Genomic DNA, 22,194 nt, shown 5'->3' on the forward strand with positions numbered 1-22,194 from the left:
GAAGGAGTTCTGTCCTTCTGTCGGGTGACGGCGGGGTCAGGCTGTGCTTCTTCTTGAAACCATTCACTTGAAGACATAAGATACATGTTTTTGGTTTTGGTTTTTTAAAATTTTAAATGATTTTTTGGTGCATGAAATGCTTCCCGGTTTTCTCAGCAGTACTTTTAGTTCTCCGACGGGGGTGGGTTTGGAAGATGCAGAGCAGCCTGCTGGCTTAGCTCATCCTGCGGCAGCGTGTTGGTGATTTTCCTCCCCTTGGAGATGTGTTACCGGCGGGAGCAGTGGAGCAGGATGTGCACCGGTGGTTTGACAGACTCCTCTCTGTTTGCTGTAGGGACTGAGTGAATACAAGAGAAACTTCAAATGGAGAAGCCCAGAGTTTTGTAGCCCGTCCCAACAGCAGAAATCCTTGTGGGCAGGACTTCGGTCGGATCAGTTTGGTAAGTGCCCCTGGACGCTGCCCTCTTGGTTGCAGCCAAGGCCCGGAAAGCTTCGCTGTGACGAGTGCATGGCCACAGTGAACTGGCGCTGTTTACAGTTTGTGCACTTCGTAATTAAATTAAAACTATAGGCTTGGTCATCATTTAGATAGAATGCGTTTTTGAACTTCATGTTCTTTATGGCTACACTGAAACTTTCTTTTCAATTAGTGGTATTCATATAAATCTTGGAAAAAAAAGTGGTTTCTGACATACAGCATAAACTCAGATCCAAACAGGAAACACAGGTGCAGTGTTAACTCATATAGGATGTGCTGAGGGTGGGATTGGTTTATTTGTGATGTATGGAAATAGTAAATAAAATCCTGTTTCTCAGGGGAGAATAACTTGGGGCAAAGTTTGATAGAGTAAAATTGTTATGAACTTAACAGGTACAGCTAACTGAAAGGTCAGCCACTACAGCGAAAACCTTGTGATACTGTAGTGTAGGATTTAAGGATTGTAGACATTATCATGACAGGGAAATGTGGGAATAGAAAGCAGGAGGAAAAGAAAATAGCAGTTAGATTGAAAGACCTATACGGACCTGAGGAAGAGGAGTAAGCTGAAGAGTGATGACAGCTGCAGTGCTCTGTAAAAGAGTAGTAAAAAGTAGTAATTATTGTAGTGGCGCAAGGCAGAGTAAAAAAAAAGTGGTGCAGTTCACTGCAACTGCACTATGCAGTTGTGTAATTAGAGTACAATGCATTCATTCTTACAATAATAAGTGTTCTAAATTATGGCCTTGTAATTAAGAACTGACTACTGGCAATAACGTGGGTCAACCACGTTTTTTTCACTGGCTGTGTTAGTTTTCTTGTTGTTCATCTCCCAGAATCAATTTGCACAGGGTTGTCCTGTGAACATTTTTGCTTTATAGGGTTTAATCCAACATGGTTCTGGAGCACCATGTTCCTCTCTGTTTAGTGGAAAGTCATTTGCAGATAGGAAAAAACACAGAATTTCACAGCCATGTCCGTAATTCATAGTCTGTCACTGCTCCAAGCTTTCTAGTAATCAGTTGTGTGATTTCAGTTTATTGTTGTTATAGAGTGATGTTATGTCTTCAGTGAATGTTTCTGTTAAATCTAGTATGGCTTTTTCTCAGGAATCACGAGAGAACCAAAGTTCATTTCCAAGAGAAGGGTACCTTACCATAATCCACAGATTTCAAAGTCCCTTGAATGGCCAGCAGATTGTGATTTGAATGACCAGCTGGAGACTGAAGCTGCAGAGTTGCACACTGACCGCAACAATGATAATGGGAAACAGGAAAAACTTGAAACACCAGAAGGACCCAGACTCCCCCCAAAAGTTCAGTCACATGTGGTAGATTCTGGTGGTGAAATAGCTCTTGCCCTTGCAGAGAACAACATGAAGAAATCACCCTCAGAAGCTCCACCAAATCAAAATGAAGCATTTTCATCTCCAAAAAAGGAATCTGAAAAAATGGGTAATGGGGTAAGGGAATATGTTTTTTTTTTAATTGACCAGTCTAAAAATTACTAACAGTAATTTCATACCCATGCTCAGACTCTCCTGTTGAACTGTTTCTCTCTTTCCTTGGTTTTGTATTTTGATACTCTTGAACCTTCTTTGTTGGGAGAATAGTAAGTTTCTTAATTCAATAGAATTTGCTCTTCCTTTGCATCTCCAGAATGTATCATCACTGCTGATTTCAATTCAACAAGGATTTAGCCAATAATATATAGATTTTTGGGGTAGTTGACTATAATGAGAAAATGTACTTGTCATTCATTTTGTTCTTGAAACCAAAACCCAAACCATTGTTTTGAAAGTGTGTATTGAAAGATGCTTAAGTTGCAAAATACTGCAGGAAAGGGAACAATCATTGTATTTATTTTTCATCATCAGTTTCACAGAGCCCTTCAGAGGAAAGCAGATGTAAATATCCCCAGAAATTCTGAATATCAAAGCCAGTTTGTCTGGAAGAGTCCTCATGTAAAGTCACCAATACTTGCAGCTGAACAGGTAACATTAGAGAATCCAAAAAGCCAATTAGTATACTTTCTTTTATGTATCAGCAGAGTTCTCCTTTCAAGAAGATTTCCTTTTTTTGCTCTTCTGGTGGAGGAACGACAAACTTTAATGTTGTTACCTTTTTTTTTCTCTCACACCTATACAAAAGTGTTGCATAATTGGATTTGTTTCCATGTGAGTCTTCACTGTGGTCAGGCCTAAGTATTTGTTCTCCTTAGGCCGTATGTTTTGCTCTTTCCTGTTCTTCTGTTTGCATTGATTTATCTGTGTTTCTTATTCTCAGTCTCCATCTCTGTGCACATACACTTCTAAGCCCTAAAGTGTGTTTCTCTAGTGTTTTATTCTTTCATGAGAACAGCTTATATTTAAAAGTGGAGTTTTCTGATTTTAAGATAGTCTTGTGACATTTTAATACATCTCATGAGCTTTTGGGCTTTGTAGGGCTGAAAATGCTGCTTTTTCTGGTGAGACCACAAGGAGTAACTGAGTGTGAGACTGCTTTGTGTTTCCAATTAACTGTTACTGGGATCTTAGAAGACTTAGGATACTTAGGAGACTCACTCTTTAGGTCATTACATAGTGTAAAGCAGGCACTTCTGCATTTGTCTTCTCTTTCTTCAGCAACATCTTTCAGAGGCAATAAATGTTGATAACTAAGATAATCATTGTCCTGTCTTTTTCTGTTGGAGTACCAAGGACAGGTGGATTTACTGCAGGATATGTTTCCCAGCAGCCCCTTATCCAAGGAAAACTCACTGAAATACATGATAGTACTACAGAGAAGCCAAAGGACCTTTTGAGGGAGAGGCAGTTTCCAGAAAGTCACCTTATGGAAAAAGTCAAAGAGAATTCCATTTGATTCTGTGTGCAATCAGTTTGATCATTTAATTATTAATGCTTGTGAGCATTGTGCTTTTTTCAGAAGAAAGACTTGTTTCCACAGCTTACACAGAAGAAGAAGAAGCAGTGACAATAAGTCTGTAGGCACTATACTTAGATAAGTAGAACCTAGGGAAAATTTAATTATAAAAATTACACATATTAACAAGTTGTTATTGTTCACTGTTGATGTGACTGAGAATATACCTCAATACTGACAATCCCTTTCCCTTGAAGAGATTCTGTGAAAATATCAAAGTTATCCAAGTTAGGTTATAATTGAGACCTAAATTCTCAGAGCAAATCTATGGAAAATGTATGCTTCTCGCATATGGCACGGTCTTCAAATTTGGAACCCCACGACCACATATGAGGCAAATTCTCTACCTTGATTTATAATACTATGTTAGTTGAAAAGGAGTGGATTTTAATTTGCCTGAGCTCTAAGCTTCTAGCCCTAAAACTCAGAGCAGTTTTCTGTTACTTATGGACAGGACGTATACTAAAGACTCATATGGAAGTTTTATGGCATGCCTTTAAAAAACCATGATCCTGCATACAGCTCTGAAGGTGAACTAAAAAGAAAACAAACAAATAAACAAAACCTCTGATAGTAAATTTCAGTCAGAACAGTGTTTGAACACAGGTTTAACTGTGTCTGTCTTGGTCACTTTTCAATGTATTTCAATTTCTCTTTACTTTCTCCTAGCAGTTCATTAGTCTACACATGCTGTATTTTTACAGATGACCTCTCTTTGCTCACATGTGAGTGTATTTGTGTGAATAAGTTAATAGATTTTGAAAATTTAGCCTTAAGGTAGACAAATCACACTTTTTTCTTTGTTTTGTTTTCTTCCTCCCACGCAGCTGGTTTGCAACACAAAGAAATCCATACCTCCGGTTAAACCTCCTGCCATTACTTCTGAAGCTGCATATGAGAGAAATTCCAAGGGGTCTCCTTCTGTTAAGAGTCCACAAGAGAGAGATGGTTCAGAAGAGAAAGAATTTCTGGTGTGTTAGCAAGTAAATACTTCCCAGGAAGAAAAGCTTTTGTAATAGTTCTGCAGTGTGATCTATTCTGTATGGGGGCGGGTTTAGGTTGAAATTATTTAGTGTTGCTATTGGTCTCAGTAGTGGTTTTGCTGTAAAAGACTGAAAATAATTCTGTACAGCTCTGCTTTTTGGAGGCTCTGTAGTGGATCCTCTGTAGAGCATTTTTTTTCAGTTTTAAGTTTCTGAGTTTTGAAGTGATTTTATTTTTTGTTATTGTTCCAAATTGACACTTTATTTTTAGTAGTTAGGATAGTTTCTGCAATCTAAATCTCTGATTTATACTCTGATTGGTACTAGTGTTGTATCTTAGTGTGCAGTTGGGCTAGATGGGAGGTCTGGAACTTTTGAATTCCATAAATCAGAGATAGTAAATTTTCTCCCCACAGTGGCAAGCAGTATCTCTGTATTCTTTCCATGTCACCTGACTTTGCTTCCACTGGGCATACATCTTCCTTTTTTTGCCTTTCTGAGTCAGCTCCCTTATGACCTGTTCCAAAAAGCTGTCATTCTGGTTTTTTAGGAATCTTCTGGCCTGGGTTGTACCAGCTGTGTGATGCTCCCAGTTAATCTGAGTCTCCTCACCACCCACCTCCGTTGCTGACAGAACAGAAAGGGCCATTGTGAGACAAGGTGTTCATTAGGAGCACTGCTGGCCTAAAGGTGTATTTAGCATGTGGTGCCTTGGTTTAAACTAAGCCATTGGTACTTCTGAGGGGATTGTTGGCTTAGAGGTTTTATCATTTAAAACTCAGATCTGCCCAGTTCTTTAAATCCCATCTGGGGATGAGAAATTTTATGTCCCCTTTTCCCTCTTAGTAGATATGAAAAAAAGCTTGAAAAGCCTGAGGCTTTCAAGAAGCATTTATCTGGTTTTAATATTGGAATTTCAGGTCATTTTTTGAGAACAACTAATAAATAAAGTAAGAGGAGTCATGAGAAGGGAATTTTTGTAAAAATGCTAAAAACCCTTTTGTTTATACCAATAGCTAGTCTCTGATGAGTATCTTGAAAAGGTTTTTGGGGGATTTTGGTGGGCTTCTAATTTTTTTTAAATTGAATTTGAACAATACCTGTGAAGATCTTTAGCATAATCAGAAGTCATGCATTGCATTTCTGAAAGAATGAAATAATCAGGAAAGAAAAATCTTTGGTGTAAAACCCAAGCAAATAAATCTAAACATTTATAAAACAAAATAAATATTTTAAAGTTTACCTTTTGGACTCAGGTTAGAATGTGTAGATATTGTATTATTTCTGTGTTTCATGTTGAAGTAGTAATTCTGTAAAGTGGTCAAAATAGATCATCTAGCTAGCAGAATGTTTCACTGAATCTTTGGCATTTTGCTAGTTTATTTTTGTGTTAGAAAAGAATGTGGTATTCTTGTTTGTATTAAATATTCAAAACAGCTAACACAAAAATTAAATGTTTGCAAGTGCTTGATGTCAGAAGAAATATGAGAGTTTTCAGATTGTTAGCTAATGTGGTATTTTTAAAATTATCTTTGCCTTAGAGTAAGAGGGAAGAACCGTTTCAAAAACCAGCAGAAGATGCAACAAAACAAGGGAAATCAGAACAGAAACATCCTAAACAAAATAATAAGCAACATATCAGTCCAAAACCCCTCACTTTACATACAAGTCGTGGGTATGTATAAAATAGGAAAACCTAGACTAGTGAGTAGGTGTACAGTGGCCCAGTGTTTAGGATGATGGACTATGGACCTTTAACCACACCATGCTGCAGTTGCAGGGCCAAATGCTTCTCACAGCACTGAGATTGAGCTGCTTGTGGGTACATCTGATGTTAACCTGATGTTAATTTGCATCCTCTTCTCTGGGCAGCAAAGTGGAAGCTTTGTAACCACTCCTGTTCAGTTGAACTTTGTGATGCAATAGCAGTAGTAGTAATGAATACAACATGAGTGAAATAGAATCTGTGCAGTGCTGCTGCTAGACTTTCAACTGGTGCTTTGGAAGTCATAGTCACCTTTCAAGCTACTTTATCTACTATGCCCACTCCACACCTTAAAACTGTGGTGATTGTACTTGATATCTGCTTATTCTGATCTGTAAAGCCTTGTGTGCCTGAGTAACAAAAGCAAACACACAAGGTAAAGGAAGGAAATCTGTCCTGTTTAGAGTAATCTGGCAAGCATGGAAATGAAGTGAAATTGTATGTTGTTGAGTGCTATCAGAGTATCTTTTTATTTTTGCCACATGGCCTACATTGCAAAAATTGAACTTGTATTTCCATTTCATACACATCTGAGATATGTCAAGAGCAATAAAAGCCAAGATGTAGGCTTTAAAATGCATAGATTATTCCATCTCTCCTGTATTTGTGCTTAATGTATGCCCCAGCAATTGCTTTCATTCTTTGTGGCAGTGTTAAGGCATTAAATTGAAGATGGGAGGGGAGACTTACCTGCCTAAATGGTGGTGGATATTGGGATTTGATTACAAAATGATCACCCAAAATTCTATGAAATAAAATAGGTTTATGGAAAAGTGAGTGAATATAGATAGCTAAAACCTTTAACTACTTGGTTTTCATACTATTTGCAGTAGATTGTAGTCAATTTTGCAGTGAGTAATGTGCAAAAAGTTCTTGATCATTTGCCGGGGCTCTTTTCATTTAAAGGCAAATTTCTGCCTCTTATGGCTGCAGTGTAGTAGCACAAGACAAAATTATCTTAAAAATCACTGGATCACTGGGCAAATAGCTGTAAAAATGTGCAAGTTCTCAATATGCAGACAGGATTGTTACTTGTATGCAAGCTGTGTTGCAATGCATGGCCTGCTTTTGCAGCAGAATGACTGGGATCCAGGTTCAACAGTATTGTGTTTTTTGTGCTAATCCATTGGTTTGGCAACCAAAAGTGAAGGATTTCTGTCAGTTTTAAAGAAAAGGACATATTAAGAGAAATTTTGAACATAAAGGGTTTTTTGACCTTCACATTTTTCTTTTTACAACGTCCATTTTATTCTCTGACTTCACACTTGTATGACCTATTTCTGAAGAAGGATTGAAAAATTGGGCTTTTCTACCCTGTGCTGTATATATAAAAATTAAGTTGGTAATGTTCTGAAGCATGATTAAATCCAAAAGTATCTTCAGATTTAAGCTGATACATCCACAGTTCAGTGCTTAAGGACTCGAAGTACTGCTTACTGCCTGGTATAGGTTACATGATGTTAATTTTTCTGTGTTTGTATGTGTGTGGCGGAAGGGAAAAATGAACCCATCTTTTCAAGTACTGAGGCCTTTTGAAGATCAAAGCCAGTAGGACAGAGATGAATTATACTGACCAATGTTCTGGCAGTCAGATGTTTCTAGCCCCAGCAGCTCACCCCACCCATATGCAGAGAGCCTTTAAAATGGAATTCATAGAAGGAAATGTCTCAGACACATTAATGCCAAACCATGCATTTTTACTTAAATGTGCCTTCATCAGTGACTTAAATCAAGGTCCCACACTTTGTGTTGAAGTAATTGAGGCTGATGTGTGTATTATGTTCTGGCTGTCAGGCCAAAAGCTTCTGGTGGAGGTGTTGCAAGGAAAAACCAGTAGGAGTAAGTACTTGAAGGACTGCCAACTGTGAATGAGTATTTTTCACAGCTTTCCTTGTTGTGTTGGTTTGATTTGTTGTTTGTGCATGTGGTTTTTGTGTCTCACTGGCATTTAGGTGCAAGTATATTTATGCTTGTTGAGTAACTTTAAAAGTGCTCTTAAAGAGTGTTTTGGATATCAAACTTTACTCTTTTTTTTTTTCTCATTCTTGATTTCTTAGGAAGATGAACACTGAATATAGGTCAAAATTTTTGTCGCCAGCCCAGTATTTCTACAAAGACGGAGTTTGGTCTCGCATTAAGAGTAAAGCTCACAACCAAGTGAGTATTCTTAGAAAATCTGAAGCCAAGTATGCTTTGTAGTTTGATTTTTAGATGCAAAAACTTTGATTTATAAGATACAGCTTTGAGATTGTAGTGCTAATGACTCAAGCTCCCAAAGGTGAGTATGCAAAGACAGTTAGATTCTGACAAGTCAGTATAAGTGTAACCTCCAAAGTGAGGGAGAAATTTTGTTTCCTGTACAATCAGGATCATTCAGGACAGTCTCTTGTGACAGGTAGTGTTATTCTTGATGTTCAGCCCAGTTGTAACAAGCAGAAGCGTTCAAAATACAGGGCTGAATGATAGGAGATTCCAAGGGAATAAAACCAAAATGTATCAGCCTAGGTTGGCTTTATGGTCAGGCTCAGTTTGGTAGCTTACCATGCCTGAATCTATTAAATGCAATCTACTGAATTCTGTCATGCGCAACATAAAATAGAGAATTTTTCTTGCAAGTTTCAGTCTGTGTATTTTCTTCTAGTTTATTCAGAAACTGCAATCCATGTTATACTGTACATGAAGTCATTTGACAGAACTGTGAAAATGCTGAGTAGCTCAAGACCACAACATTTCTTAGCATTATCAAGTGTGATTCCTGAGTTAGTCAAGGAAATCAAAACCATTAATAGTGTGCTAAGAAGCTGCCAGAGCTAGCTCTGCAACTCCGATTTCACTGTCGTCTTCTCCCTGATAGAGAAGACAGAGGAGCCTTTGTGAGCTGATAGAGGGAGCCTTTGTAGGGCACCTGTGTGGCAAATACTTAGAAATGTGAATGTCTTCATCACTCTGGACCATGGTGATGTGGAAGATAGAACTGGAGGAAGTGGTTCTAGGGTGCTGGGCTTTGAGAATATAGGTTCTTTGAAAATAAGGTTCTCTGAGAATTGCAGGAGTAGTCTGGTAGCTTTCAGTTCTGTGTTTTCTTGCTAGATTTAATATCAATATTAAAAAGTAATTTTGCTTTTAGCAAAAAGGAAGAATTTCAGAATATATACAGAATCCACAATGAGAAATAGATCTCAATATTTAAAGTATATTAAAGTATGAGATGATTCATAATCTGAGTTTGTGTATGCATGCATGAGACAATCCATTCTTTGTAAATAGCCTCAAGAGGATGTTAGAGGACTGAAAAGAAGCAGTATTTTAATTTTTATATGCATTGATATATGCATTAGATTTACTGTAACTAAGATTGCAAAATGTTATGAACTATTGCATGCAGCCTAAGTGGTATACTGAATGTTGCTGTAGAATATTATGTCATTTTTCTGGCGTATAATACTTTAATTTGTTGATGTTGCATCATGAAACATTCAAACCAATGAGGAGCAGTGCTCAGCTTTAAGAGCAATTGAGTGGTAGGCAACTAAAGGGTGAGCCTTGGGATATGGTGTGTTTGTGGCACAGTCAGCTGGGAGGAGTCACTGCAGTACAGTTGGGGGAAAGAATGAGAAGACTGCAAGTGGAAGATGGATGTTCAGCTTTACATGTGGCATTTAATTAGAGTGTATGAAAAATCAAGGATTTCCCACACTGTCAAGATATGTTTGGAGTGTATCAGACTTTCCCACAGAGATTTTCTTGCTGAAAAAGGATTTGCAGGAAACTAGAAAGAAGTTGCTTGGCATGTGGGTGACTTTCTGTCCAAAGCAGGCTTTCTGAAGTTCTGAGTCCAAACAGGCAAATGCCATTATGGAATCCTGGTGTGACCTTAGCCATAGTGATTATTTGTAGGCTGCTTCTTTGCAATTTATTATTTAGGGTACTTTTCAGCTGTTGACCAAAAAAAAAGTCTTTTCTAATTATGCTTTTGAAAAATAAATGTGGGCAATTCGTAATTGCAGTTGGACTCCCTAGGGCCTATGTCCTGCTGAGTTAGTGCTGCCTGCTAAGTTGCTGAAGAAGATGGTTGTCCTTTGTACTTCTTCACAATTCACAGGAGACTTAGTATTCTTCCTCCCCTTGCAGTACCCTGTTGCTCTGGATTTACATTCCTTCTGTTCTGGCTATCATAATTAATTTTTTATTCTTCTAGTTCAAGTGAGTAATCCAGTAAATCACTTGCATATCAAACTTCAAATTCTTTGAAAATGACAAGCCTATGTTTTTAATGGGCTATTATTTGCAAGTTTAGTGGGTCAAATTGTAGGATGTAAGCTGGATATTCATCTGCTGCATCCTGTGACTTTTAGTGGGATTAGCTGAGTTTAGCTCAGTAACTCTGTTCCTTGCAAGAGGAATGATGTGAAATCTATCATGAAGGAAGAATAAAAAAGAAAAACTATAAAAGTGTGGTAGAGGAAATGTCAGTAATTACTTTTCTGCTCTTTGACAAATACTTGTTTCCTGTAGACCATTTCTTAATAAGTCAGAATATTCACACAATATCACAAAATTGTTTTTAATAATTTAATCATAAACTTCTTGGTTTTGCTTTTTCTCCCTGCACTTTAATTGTGTTTGGGTGAAGGATACAAGACAGCAAGTGTTTAAATGGTCTTAACTGTAAAAATGATGGTGTATAATCTTTGAAGAGAAGGGTTATCACTTTTACTGTTTTGGAGTAAAACTGAGACCTGAACAGTTTTGTATCTCATTCTTGTAGTTACTGATAGCCTAGAAGGAATAATGTTGATGCTATGTCTTGCATACAATAGCACCTAAAGTTCTTGTATTAATCTTAACTTTTCACTAATGTTTATGTCGCTACAGACAATTGTAGTGTTTGCAGCATACAAACTCAGTGTTAAACATAGGTAGATCTGTTGATTTGAATTTATCATAAATTAGTGGCAATGTATTTTTGAGTGTTAATATTTAGAAAAATAAATTCATTTCCTCAAGCTTGGCAAAAACTGGTGGAATGCCAGTGCAGACTGTACTTGTTAGAGAGCTTTTTATTGAATCTCAGGGAGGCAGCATAGAGCTGTGTTGACAGGTTTTTAGTATTTAGCTTCTTACTTAGCCTGAACTAAAGTTACAAAGATAACAATATCACTTTTGAGTGTTGAGAGGAAAAATAAGAAATTTAAAAATAACTCTGTATTCTTCTCTTTAGGCATCTCAAAACACCCTAAATTCCATGTGGTATATGGAGGTTGGTTGCATCCAAATTCCTCTTTCAGTGTTTGGAGCACTGTGTCTGAGCGCTGATGGAAAAACTAGAATCCAGCACTAAACTTATTCATAGTTACTGCATAAATTTTTGTGCTCATGGAATGAATAATTGCCAATTTTGCTTTGGCTTCATGGCTCAAACATGCTTACTGAATATGTTATATTTGCTTTCCTCTTCTTACACATAATGTGGCATGCAATGCAATGTTTGTGCTGTGGCTGGCCCTGTATGATGTATTATAACTTGCTTTTCTCTTTTAGCTGCCAGTAGCTAATGCAAACATTTATAGTAGCCTAATAGTGAAGTTTAAACAGCTGTGAAACTTACAAAACCTTGATGTGTAGGTGAGAGAGCTTCGAGAAAGAGCAAAGGCTTACAGGCAACGAGTAGAGGGAACACACTTCTCCCGATACCATTTCAATCAGATCCTGTCTGATAATAACAGTCTTTGGGATGTGTCCTCAACTTCCAGCTCAGAAGAAGGAATCAGCAACAACATCAGAGCACTAGATCTTGCTGGGTAAGGTTGTCATTCCTGCCTGTTATTCTGCAGCTTTGAAACTGAGCAAAATGCTGAATATAGGCTTGTATGGAAATAGTTGTTTTTTGAGTACTTCTCATAATCTGCTTTTAAATTGAAAATACAGCCCTAATTTACACTGCATTTTTGGAAAGAGTCTTCATAAAATCTAGTTTGAAAGTGGGATGTGCTTAAGCATCAAATAAAACTGTAGTGGCAATTTAACCATTCATCATATCAACCATACTAGTTTGTAATGTCTGAGCTGTTCTTCTTGCAAAGAACTGAACTGGATGAATATGTTCTGTGTAGACACATGTGTATTGTGCAAATCAGAGGTACAAAATGCTGTGTTCTTTCTTACCCAGTGTTTCTGAAAAAGAGGCTGCAGCAAGCCCTGAAGTGCTAGAGCAACCTGACTCCAGAGAGCAAGCTCATCAGGACAGCACAAAGAAAGACATGTCAGATGCTTTAACTGTTCCAATCAAAAGACGTTTAGTTTGGGATGAACCAGAAGGTAGTGAAGAAAGGGAAGATCAACAATCAACAGAAGAGAAAGAGGAAGAAAAGTCAGATGAACAGGCTACAGTCATGGCCCAGCAGTTAGAAGAAAATAATAACGACACTAAAGAAGATAAGAAAACTGAAGGGTAAAACTGAATGTTTTTTTGATGTGTGTATATATATATGTGTGTATGTGTATATATATGTATATATTATACACATTTGTAGGTTAAATAGTTTTTGTATTAAAGAAAGTGTAATTTGGTGTGGTAGTACTTATGTTTTGAACAGTATGATAAGGAATGAGAAGGTTTAAGACACTGAACTGGTTGATGGAAGTGGACCTATGTTTAAAGATACTGGATTTCTAACTTGCAAGACAGAAGTTTCTAGACTCATTTATGAGTCTAATATTTTTCTCCACAACTATGAAATATGCAGTATGTGCCTCTTAGAACAGACTGTTCATTACACAGCAGCCAAGTGTAGTAAAAAGTAAAGCTCACTATTTGCTTCAAGTTGACAGTGTAGAATTTGATAGGACAGCATACATGCTAATATTGCATTTAGGCTTCTATTTTTCTTAAAACATTTCATGGACAAAGATTAAGGACTTAGGAGGAAAAATAACTAATATCCAGTAATCACTGGTGGTTATGTTACTAAGCAGTGGGAAAAATGTGGAGGGGTGTGTACAAATATTGGGAGATCAGTTCAGTATGTGCATAGTACAGTATTTGACATTTGAGAGATCCAAATTGTATCTAGTTTCAGAAGTCTCTGGCTTTTTACTGTGCAAATTTTGCCTATCTTTTTTTTGTAGAACAATATTTTAGTTTGATAGACATCTAATTCTGAATAGCTTTAACCATTGTAGCCATGTCAGCTACACATCTTGTATTCCTGATTGCATTTTATTTTTGGTGTTGCAGCGCTAGTCAAAGGTAAGAAATTGTAATTGTCTCCATTTGGAGTAATACCGTGTATTCAAACCAAAAAAAATTGAGATGTTAGACTTGAATAGATATTAAATGCAGGCTTTCAAAACCACCATCTAGAAACCTTTCTAAGTTTCTGTTTAATTCTAGAGATAGTCTAGTTCATAGATGTCTCTGATGGACATTGTCCATTTTCTGTCGTCTTGCAGTGGGGTTCTGTGTGTTCTGGGATGTGCATTGGACTCAGCCATGCAGAGCAGCTTAATGCTTGCATGTTACACCTTCTTGAGAGCTGGAAATGAGGAATCCTTTGCCTAGATGTGTCTGTCATGTACTGATAGAATCAGGTTTCTCCACATTGTGGATATGCTGCCACCTCTTTTGAAATGCACCTGGAGGCAGAGGTGGTAGTGCTGATGTATATTATATATACATATATAATGTATAATATATATATTTACATCATATTATGATGTGTATTTAATAACCTAGGGGTTATAGCCATTACAGAAATTTGGGATATTTGGCTTCAGTTCTACTACATGGACTGAAGAATGTCAAACTCACAGTCCCACCTCTAAGGCAGCAGTCATGTTCAAAATTTTTCTGGGTTCAAAGTTTTCCAGCCCTCCTGTTGAGCCTCTGTATTGTGCAGCAGTATGCTCAGGGTTTTTCAGGACAAAGGGAGCCTGAATTTATTGCTTGAGACTCTTCAAAATACAGAAATTGAGGCTTAAGAGCTGGAATCCAGGACTCCCCTTGGCAAGCAAAACTCCCCTGTAGCCTTTTAGCTACAGGCTATTGGGGTGTTAAGGCCTTAACTGTCTTGCCTTGGGCTTCATTGTAGGAATGGATTGGAACAAAGCTTGAGTGCAAGACTCCTGAGTCCTTCCTTAGCTAATCCTTTAATCATTACTCGTTTTTTTTTTTTTTCCAGTGAGAATGCCTTAGTATTGAACAGTTCTGCAGCTGTGTCAGATTCTTCTGTATCCTCAAGGAAAGGCAGCAAGCACCCTACTCTGAGGCTGAGAGCTCTTGCAGGAGCCCCAAGGACTCATCATAACCACACTACCCCAGCTGTTGGTAAAAACACTTGTAAATGCAAAGCAATATTTCAAGAACTAGGGAAAAATACATAATTGAATTAATTTATTATGCTATTTAATGTAATAAGGCATTTTCCATCTTTTCCAATACAATAGGAGATACTGTTCTAGCATCTACTTCTAAGTTCAAGTCTTCATCTTCACCACAGAGAAGGCAAAACTCAGCAATGAACCCTACAAAAAAAGAGTCCTTCCAGGTGAGCCAGAAAGCAGACTTACCGTGATGAATTTTAGGAATGCTCTTTTAAATTAATAATTAATAATTTATTTAAGAAATCTTTTTCTTTAGTTGTTAGTTGCTGTCTTAAAATTGTCAGTATCTGTGACTAAAAAAGGCACGTCTGAATACTTTTGGGGTGTCAAACAAATGAGTTGAGACTACTGGAGTGAGATTAGATGTGTTTCATTTTGGCCTCTTTGGCTAAATGCACAGGATCCATTTACAGAAAAATAAAAAGGTTGCCAGTAGAATTTCCCCTTAATGTTATTGTAGCCATTGACATAGGGCACAACTGTAGATTGCTTGAGTTGGAAGAAACTCAAGAGGGAGAGGTTGGGTGCTTATTTAAAAGATAGGTTAGTGTACCATAGTAGTTTCACTTTGCCTTTACTTTTGCGCTGCTTTTACTTTACTTGCAACTTTGGTAGTTACTACAAGAAAAATAGAATCATCTAGGAGTTGTTATCCTCAAAATTTTGGTAGTTGTTTGTCAGTTGTGCTTGTACTGTGTTGTGCAAAGAGAGCTACCATTTGACTGCATACATCCTGTGCAGTAAGTTCTGTAACAGAAGCAGACACAATTGCATGAGTTGGTTATGTTGTTGTAAAATCTAAAAAATCACACTTTTAGAAAATAAGCTCTTGGTTTGACCTGATTAGATTGCTTTCAGTCCTTGTTAAATACTTTTTATTAGGAACATATTTTCTTTACACTCACAAACTTGGAATACTTTTTCTTTTAGTACTTGCATGAGAAGTATAAAAGTGTAAAGTCAACATTTGCTGCATATGTGAGGGTCTGAACTTGGAGGCTGTATATGAGGTGTTGTGGTTTTGTGCTTTTTTTGATCCTTTCTTTTTTTTCTTTCTATTATGTTTGTAGCCTGATGTGAAAATGGAAGCCACTTCACTCTTTAACTCTGCACCTGCTGGGCTGGGAACTGTGGATCCTCTGCCACTTAGGCAGGATCAGTGGCCTCCTAACAGCGTTGCTGATGAGCAAGTTCCTCTTGCTTCAGCCCATCAGGAGCAGTCAAAGTCGGCAAAAAGCCGCTCTGTGCCTTGCTGGAGTCCCTCTCATCGTATTCAAGGGACTCTTAAGGATCCAGAATTCCAGCATAATGGTGGGTTTTGTTTATTAAGTCTGTGGTAGACTGATGCAGGATGTAAGTGACTACTGTGCAGTGCTTAGGCCAAGAGGTGCTGGGCTTGCTGCCTTACAGTATCTACAAAGATTGTGCGGTTTAAAAACAAAAGCTTTTTAACTATATGGTTGGTTAGTCTTGCTGAGGAAATGGGCAAACATCCACCTTAGTTTCAGATTCCACTGATATCACTGTATTACAGTGATCAGTTAGTTGTCTGATTTTGCTTTATTAATTTCAATAAATACTACTCATGAGAATAATTTGGTTTAGCATGAACAGCTCCAAATTTTAATATTTAAGCTGCAACTGGATGGTGTGACACTCTTCCAGCTGCAATTGCTAACTGCAGTGTTTAAGTGGGACCTCTGTCATATAGTTTGAAAGAGCTGTGGATTTCCGAGAGGTAAGCTGCTTAAAATTATTTCTGCAGCATAAGGAAACTAGAAAACTGTCTCTATAAGGTTTATTGGATATTGAGAAAAACCTTTTCTTGGCTGAGGAGAGATTTGTACTGAAGCATTTCAAAAGTTTTTAACAATGTTTAAGGGTACTGGGGATGTAAATTTGATAAGGAAATGACTCCTTGTCCCCTTAGTCTCCATTCTGGTAAGATTTTCCACTGCTGCTTCAGGTCCCACAATTCTTGGTCCTTTGATTACAGAGATTAGCTAAAAAGTAGTGTTTCTTTTCTAGAACAGAACAAGCAGTTGTCACGTTAAGCAGGAAGACTCCTGAATTCTCTGAAGTGCAGAGAATTTCCTCAGAAAGGTTAGAATTTGTGCTGGTTTCTAGTTCTGCACCTTGAGTGCAGTTCATTAAGTGACTTGTAGCATGTACCAAAGAATGGTGTCTTGAGAAGAATGCAGTGGAGCAAGATTATTTTACCTCATTCTAGGGTAAATGAGTCTGGTAGAATTTTCATGTGGGCTCTTGATAAGACTCTTGTTTTGGAAATAATGTTACAACATTTTTAGATGTTCTAAAATTAAATATTATCTTTGATCTATTTTGAAATTATTCCAATCTGTGCCTTTTGACTTTTTGTCCTAGGGAATCTTGGCAGTCCAAAAGTAAGAACTTTCCAATTGCCCCTTCGGGAAAGAAACCGTAATGATGAAGGTATTTCTTGTCCCAAAGTATTATTGTAAATCGTGTATGTAGCCTCAATAAATTTTAACTTCCGCATGAATGGGAGATGTTTCTGAATGCAGTAATACTGGTTTATGTGTTTGCCTGAATAGCTGCAGTGTATTTTTATCAAAGTAATTTGAACATGTTCAATTTAGTAATCTGAAGTAGTTCAATTTAGTATCTGAAGTAGTAATATGAAGGTTTAGGGAATGTGAATAAACCATTAAATGTGGCTGAAAATTAGCAGACCATTGTGGCTCTCCATATGGTTACTGTAGGTTGGTTGGGTCCATACCTTAAATTGTTTCCTGCCCACACATTTTTAAGCTTTTGTGTTGATAGCAACCAAAGGAAACTGCAACATGGCCCAGATTGCAGCTGGAGTAACTTCGGTTGCAACTTTAAAGGTACCACAACTTCAGGATGAAGGTTTTGCATCTGCGACTTTAGCCCCAGATGTGCAACATGAAATGATCCCTCTTGACTTTAATTTTCCCACCTGTCCTCTGCTTAGGGTGTTAGGGGTGCTTATGGCATGCTGCTATTCTGATTGCTGTTTTTGGGATTTTTTTTAATGTTTATTTTAAAGTTAATCTACGAGAGCAGCCATTGCACAGCTGCATCTTCTTGGCCTTTTTGTGGGCAGACACAAATAAACTCTATCAGTAGCATGAGTCAACCAAAGGCACTGTATCTGCCCTACACTTTTTCTTAGTGTGGTGTCTGACGTTGAGCCTGGTGTGGTGCTGTGCTAGTTGCAATCACCTGTGTCTGGTTCAGCTCAGACTATGGCAGAGCAGGTTTATATATGAATCTGATTGCAGTTTATTTATAGTTATACCACCAAAAGCTTATTTTTGTACCCCTTGGCGCTTCTTTTCTCCTTGGGTTTTAACCAAGGTTCAGGCTGATTCTCTGTTTTACTCATTGCAGTTGGCTGCAAAATATGTGGGTGGATGCAGATGGCTCAGCCAAGCTTCTCTGCAACTGCATAAAACATGCAAAATCCTCTAGTACTCTGCAGCTTGCTGCACACAGATTGCTGCCCACAGATTAAATGCTGTAGCTGCTGTTTCTTTTTTTTTTTTCCCTGTGAGCTGAATGGTACTGTATGAACTTGCAGAAACAGGTGAAATGTGCCAGCTCCCAGATACTTTGTATGCCCATATGTGTTCAGGTACAAACCTGGGAGTTATTCCAATGACATGTCGGTTTGCAGAAGCGCAGTTTGCAGTTTTCTCATACGTGGGAATATAGTTATTATACATAGTGTGTGATCCTGTTACAGGCTATTAGGTTCACTGTATTTTAAGAATTTAGAAACTCTGCTGAAAAGTTAATTCAAACACTGACAGAATATTGGTGCTGTTTGGATTGAGTTGAGGAATTTTTCCCTGGATTTTTTTTTTGTTGGTGACATGTCTGGTAGCTAGTGATACAGTTCTTTCCAATCCATTGCAGGAGAATGCGTGTAATTAAGGTCATTTTTCATAGAGCCCATCTTGACAGACCTGTAGCAACATTTTAATAAAGCTGTTGAAGACTTATAATGTGCTTTATCAGGCAAGCAACATCAAGACTGATTAGTGTTAGGAGTTTTACTGTGTGTGAAATGGACCCTGTATTCCAAAGGAAGATCCTTCAAAAGTATATTTCTAAAGCCTGCTTCTTCTTGTCTTTGTGGTAAACTTCTGTTTTCTTCAGAAGACACGTTCTTTTTAGCAGCTTTTGGCACACTAGCTGGATTTGGCACAGAAGGGCTCTTCTTAGCAGCATGAGTTCTGATATTTTAGTCATGTTATTCTAAGGTTGTCTGCTTTGCTTGAAGCAGTGGATTGCTTTCAAGAACATGTCATTACCAGAGTGTAATCTATATAGATTTCAGTGGCAAGGAACAATTCCTGAGGTCTTCTGACACAGGACAGTAAAGATCAAGGTGGCTTGGAGAATTGGGTGATTCCCAGGTGAACACAGGGGTCTCATTCTGGAGTTTCTCAAGAGGTGGGCATGTAACTCTCTTAAACTTACCTAACATACTAGAGGCTTCCTTGTGAGGCTCTCCTCCAGCATGTCAGTTGCCAAGTAATTGAATTGAAGTAGATTGTGGTACTATTTTAGCATCCATTGTGAAAGAGGGCATAAAAATATTCAAAAAATGTCAGCTGTGTTTGAATATGTATGTTTAATTTTCCTATTTACTTTTTTCCTTGCTTTCCCACAGATGACAGGCTGTCTCAGATTTCTGCTCGCTCGGCAGCATCTAGTTCTCTTGCGTCTCAGATCCTGGAACGAGCTCAGAAGAGGAAGGATTTCTGGGGCAAGGCGTAGTCTCTCCTTCCTGTTGTATAGAAACTATTCAGTAAAATGATGTATTTTGTATAACTTGTAGTGTACATTTTAAAAAATTGTGATTGTAGGTTTCACACAGCACCCTTTCATTTCCCATTGATATGGCTCAACTTTTAGGACTTGCCATCCCAATTGAAAATTAAGTATTTAAACTGATGATGTTGAAAATTAATGCTCTTTATATCTGAGAGTTAGGTCTTAATTCACTATGTTACAGCAGCCTTGTGAGGCTTTTTTTTACAGTGCCGTGCCACCTTTTGACACTGAGATAATTACTTTTTTATGGAACCTGTGTGTGACTTCTCAAGATATTTGCTGCAGTCATGCAGTATGACCTGGACCAGTATTCAGGGGCAACACCATCGTTCACCAAATATCTCAGTTGCTTTATTTTATCAAGTTATCTTAAGGGCAGCTGTGGTATATGTGTTTATGTTACTGTATGAATTGTCAGCATAACACAGTGCTGTAACAAAGACTTACTTTTATTACTTATTGTTTTTAACTTTTTACCAAAAAATTCTAATTTCTTAATGACACTAACATAGAGTGTCATTAACTGTAGAACAAACAGGAGTTTAAGAAAAGCGAAACATTATGGTTTGTTCTTTGTCCACAGTTTTTTAACCAGGATGACTGTCAGAGTTCAGAGTGTACTGTACTGCAGTTTGTCAGCTATACTAATATGAATGCTTGTCTTGTAGACTAAGATCCATGTTAATTTCAGCTTCTCTAGAAAAAGCAAATTCAGCCACCTTAACCAGTGGTGTTCCCCAGCTCCACTTCAAACTCAGGTATTTAGGACTGGTGATCTCTTTAAGTAAACTCAAAAGAATGGTTTTTTTCCTTGACTTTTATATTTTAATTACCTCTTATCTTAGTTTCCTCTTTTGGGGAGACAGATTATGATTGTTACATTATGATTGTTACATGTTGCATTATGATTGTTACAGTGAAAAGTGTCTGTGATTTATGCTGACAGCTCATTTTATCTTTCGAAGTGATGCAGACGAGTTAAAATGAAGTAGAGGAAATATGTGGCTAGCAAGCAGTTCAGTTCTCTGTGTGGCTTCAGGTTTTAATACTACTTAATTTGAACATTTTGTACAAGAACAATTTGAAATTTGTACACACTTGATTGCATTTTGATTTTGTATGTAATTATGTATGCATATTACTGAAAATAAAAACGGTTGTTTGCTTTGTTTCTATTTAAGTTACGCTGGATAATTTGGCAGAGCCTATTACATTGCCACTTCTCTGTTTAGTTCTCTGTTTCACCTGTTCAGCTTGAATATCTATAGACTTAAGAAACACAAGAAAAGTTGCCTCAGAGCTGATCTTCAGAAAGAGTAATTTATTGAAGGTAGATATGTTGACCCTAGAAATCACAGCTGACTACAGGTATTTTAAATAGTGACTCAAAGCAGATGGTTGCTACACAGGCTGGAAGGGCTGCAATGCCCAAAGGGTCAGTCCCCAACAAATGATTTAAAGAGTGAATTAGTGCTGTCCAGTACCGATGATGTTAGAAAAGGGTGTTCGCTTCTTCCAGAAATTGTATGTTACAGTAGCTTCCTACCAGTGGACTTGTTTGAAACAAATCAAGGTCTTTTATTTTATCTCGAGGGCTTGTGGGATTGTTCTGTGGTGTACATTTAATGCGTAAGTTATAATTGGTCATAAAGTTTCTACTGAAAGGGAAAATGTGCAACAGCATTGATGAAAATTTCCATTTTTCCTCTAAAATGATAGTTTTATAGTGGAAAACTTAATGGCTAAAAGGGAAAATATTTTTTGTTCAGGATGATATGTTACTGTGGTGTGGGTGCATTGATTTTGCAGTACCTATCTACATTATTCATTTCAACATGTTGTTTTCCTGGCCAAGAGCTCTCATCATCCATTATTTCTCTGTGATACCTGTTAATTGACTTCTATGAACTGTGTCCTCTTTCTTTGTTTTTCTGTGTTTGCCTAGTTTTCCTGGCTGTCTGACAGCTCTGTCAAGAGTTTTTGTGTAGGTCTGATTTTGAGGCCTGTAAGTGGCAGATACTATGACACCATATGTGCCAGTGTTGCTTACAGTGTTGTCTGTAGTGGCACAGGTGAGTCTGGTACATCTGAGGTAGCTCGTAGTTTGTTAGATGTGTGCAGTGTGGTTCAGGTGTATTGATTTCTGCCAGGCAGAGAATAGCTATGGTACAGGGGGGACACTTTTTTGTTGCATAGGGGTACACACCAATTTAGATGTTGGAATGAAAGTTCATGGTGTCTCACACATCACTGGACATTATTTCCCATCTAAACAACTTCTAGTATATGCCTGAAATAATCTAATTGAGTTACTTCTGGACAGAAGTTTTCAAAGGGAAGTGTAGACAAAATACCTGGTTTTGAGTTACACTAGTGCCAGGCTTCTGAAGTGTGTGCTGTGGTCTTCAAAGCAGATGTAAAATTCTTTATGCATGTTCTCTGCTATTGTTTATCTCGTTCAGGAGGAATTTTGGTTTTTCGAAATATTTCAGACCAGCCTTCAAACATATTTCCTGTTGTGCTTTCAAGCAATCTGAACGTGGAAAAACATGTTCAAAAGTGCACCCTTTATTAATAATTACAAGTGTGTGCTATGCACTGAATGGGTATTGTTTTCTGTCAAGGAAACTTTAGAAAAATGAGGAAGGCAGCTGTCAATAGGAGATGTATCTCAGGAATAAACAACCTTGTGAGCTTGTCAACTCAAGGTCAAGATTTACAAAACCAGCACAGTAATAACTGACCCAGTCACTAAGTCTGAATGTCTTCAGCTGTTCCCAACTTGTCGCCAGCTGGTCAAGGGAGGTGAGGGAA

The 22,194-nt window shown here is 37.7% G+C and overlaps 1 protein-coding gene across 2 annotated transcripts in view; it reads left to right on the top strand.

Moving 5' to 3' along the window:
• Positions 1 to 20,560, top strand: part of MDM1 (Mdm1 nuclear protein) — a 21,142-nt gene extending 582 nt beyond the window's left edge. Inside the window, exons 2-15 of one of the 2 annotated variants that reach the window (XM_031055593.1) lie at positions 335 to 440; positions 1,588 to 1,940; positions 2,355 to 2,471; positions 4,227 to 4,370; positions 5,924 to 6,057; positions 8,205 to 8,304; positions 11,369 to 11,407; positions 11,773 to 11,948; positions 12,317 to 12,598; positions 14,328 to 14,473; positions 14,593 to 14,693; positions 15,600 to 15,840; positions 16,915 to 16,983; positions 19,217 to 20,560. In XM_031055593.1, the coding sequence (XP_030911453.1) occupies positions 335 to 440; positions 1,588 to 1,940; positions 2,355 to 2,471; positions 4,227 to 4,370; positions 5,924 to 6,057; positions 8,205 to 8,304; positions 11,369 to 11,407; positions 11,773 to 11,948; positions 12,317 to 12,598; positions 14,328 to 14,473; positions 14,593 to 14,693; positions 15,600 to 15,840; positions 16,915 to 16,983; positions 19,217 to 19,323 (2,115 nt within the window). In that variant the 3' untranslated portion in view covers positions 19,324 to 20,560. The remainder of the gene's footprint in view (positions 1 to 334; positions 441 to 1,587; positions 1,941 to 2,354; positions 2,472 to 4,226; positions 4,371 to 5,923; positions 6,058 to 8,204; positions 8,305 to 11,368; positions 11,408 to 11,772; positions 11,949 to 12,316; positions 12,599 to 14,327; positions 14,474 to 14,592; positions 14,694 to 15,599; positions 15,841 to 16,914; positions 16,984 to 19,216) is intronic. The other variant, XM_031055594.1, reaches the window with a different exon arrangement.
• The last annotated feature ends 1,634 nt before the right edge of the window (positions 20,561 to 22,194 follow it).

Source organism: Geospiza fortis, unplaced genomic scaffold (genome assembly GCF_000277835.1).
Source record: "Geospiza fortis unplaced genomic scaffold, GeoFor_1.0 scaffold166, whole genome shotgun sequence".
Taxonomy (NCBI): Eukaryota; Metazoa; Chordata; class Aves; order Passeriformes; family Thraupidae; genus Geospiza; species Geospiza fortis.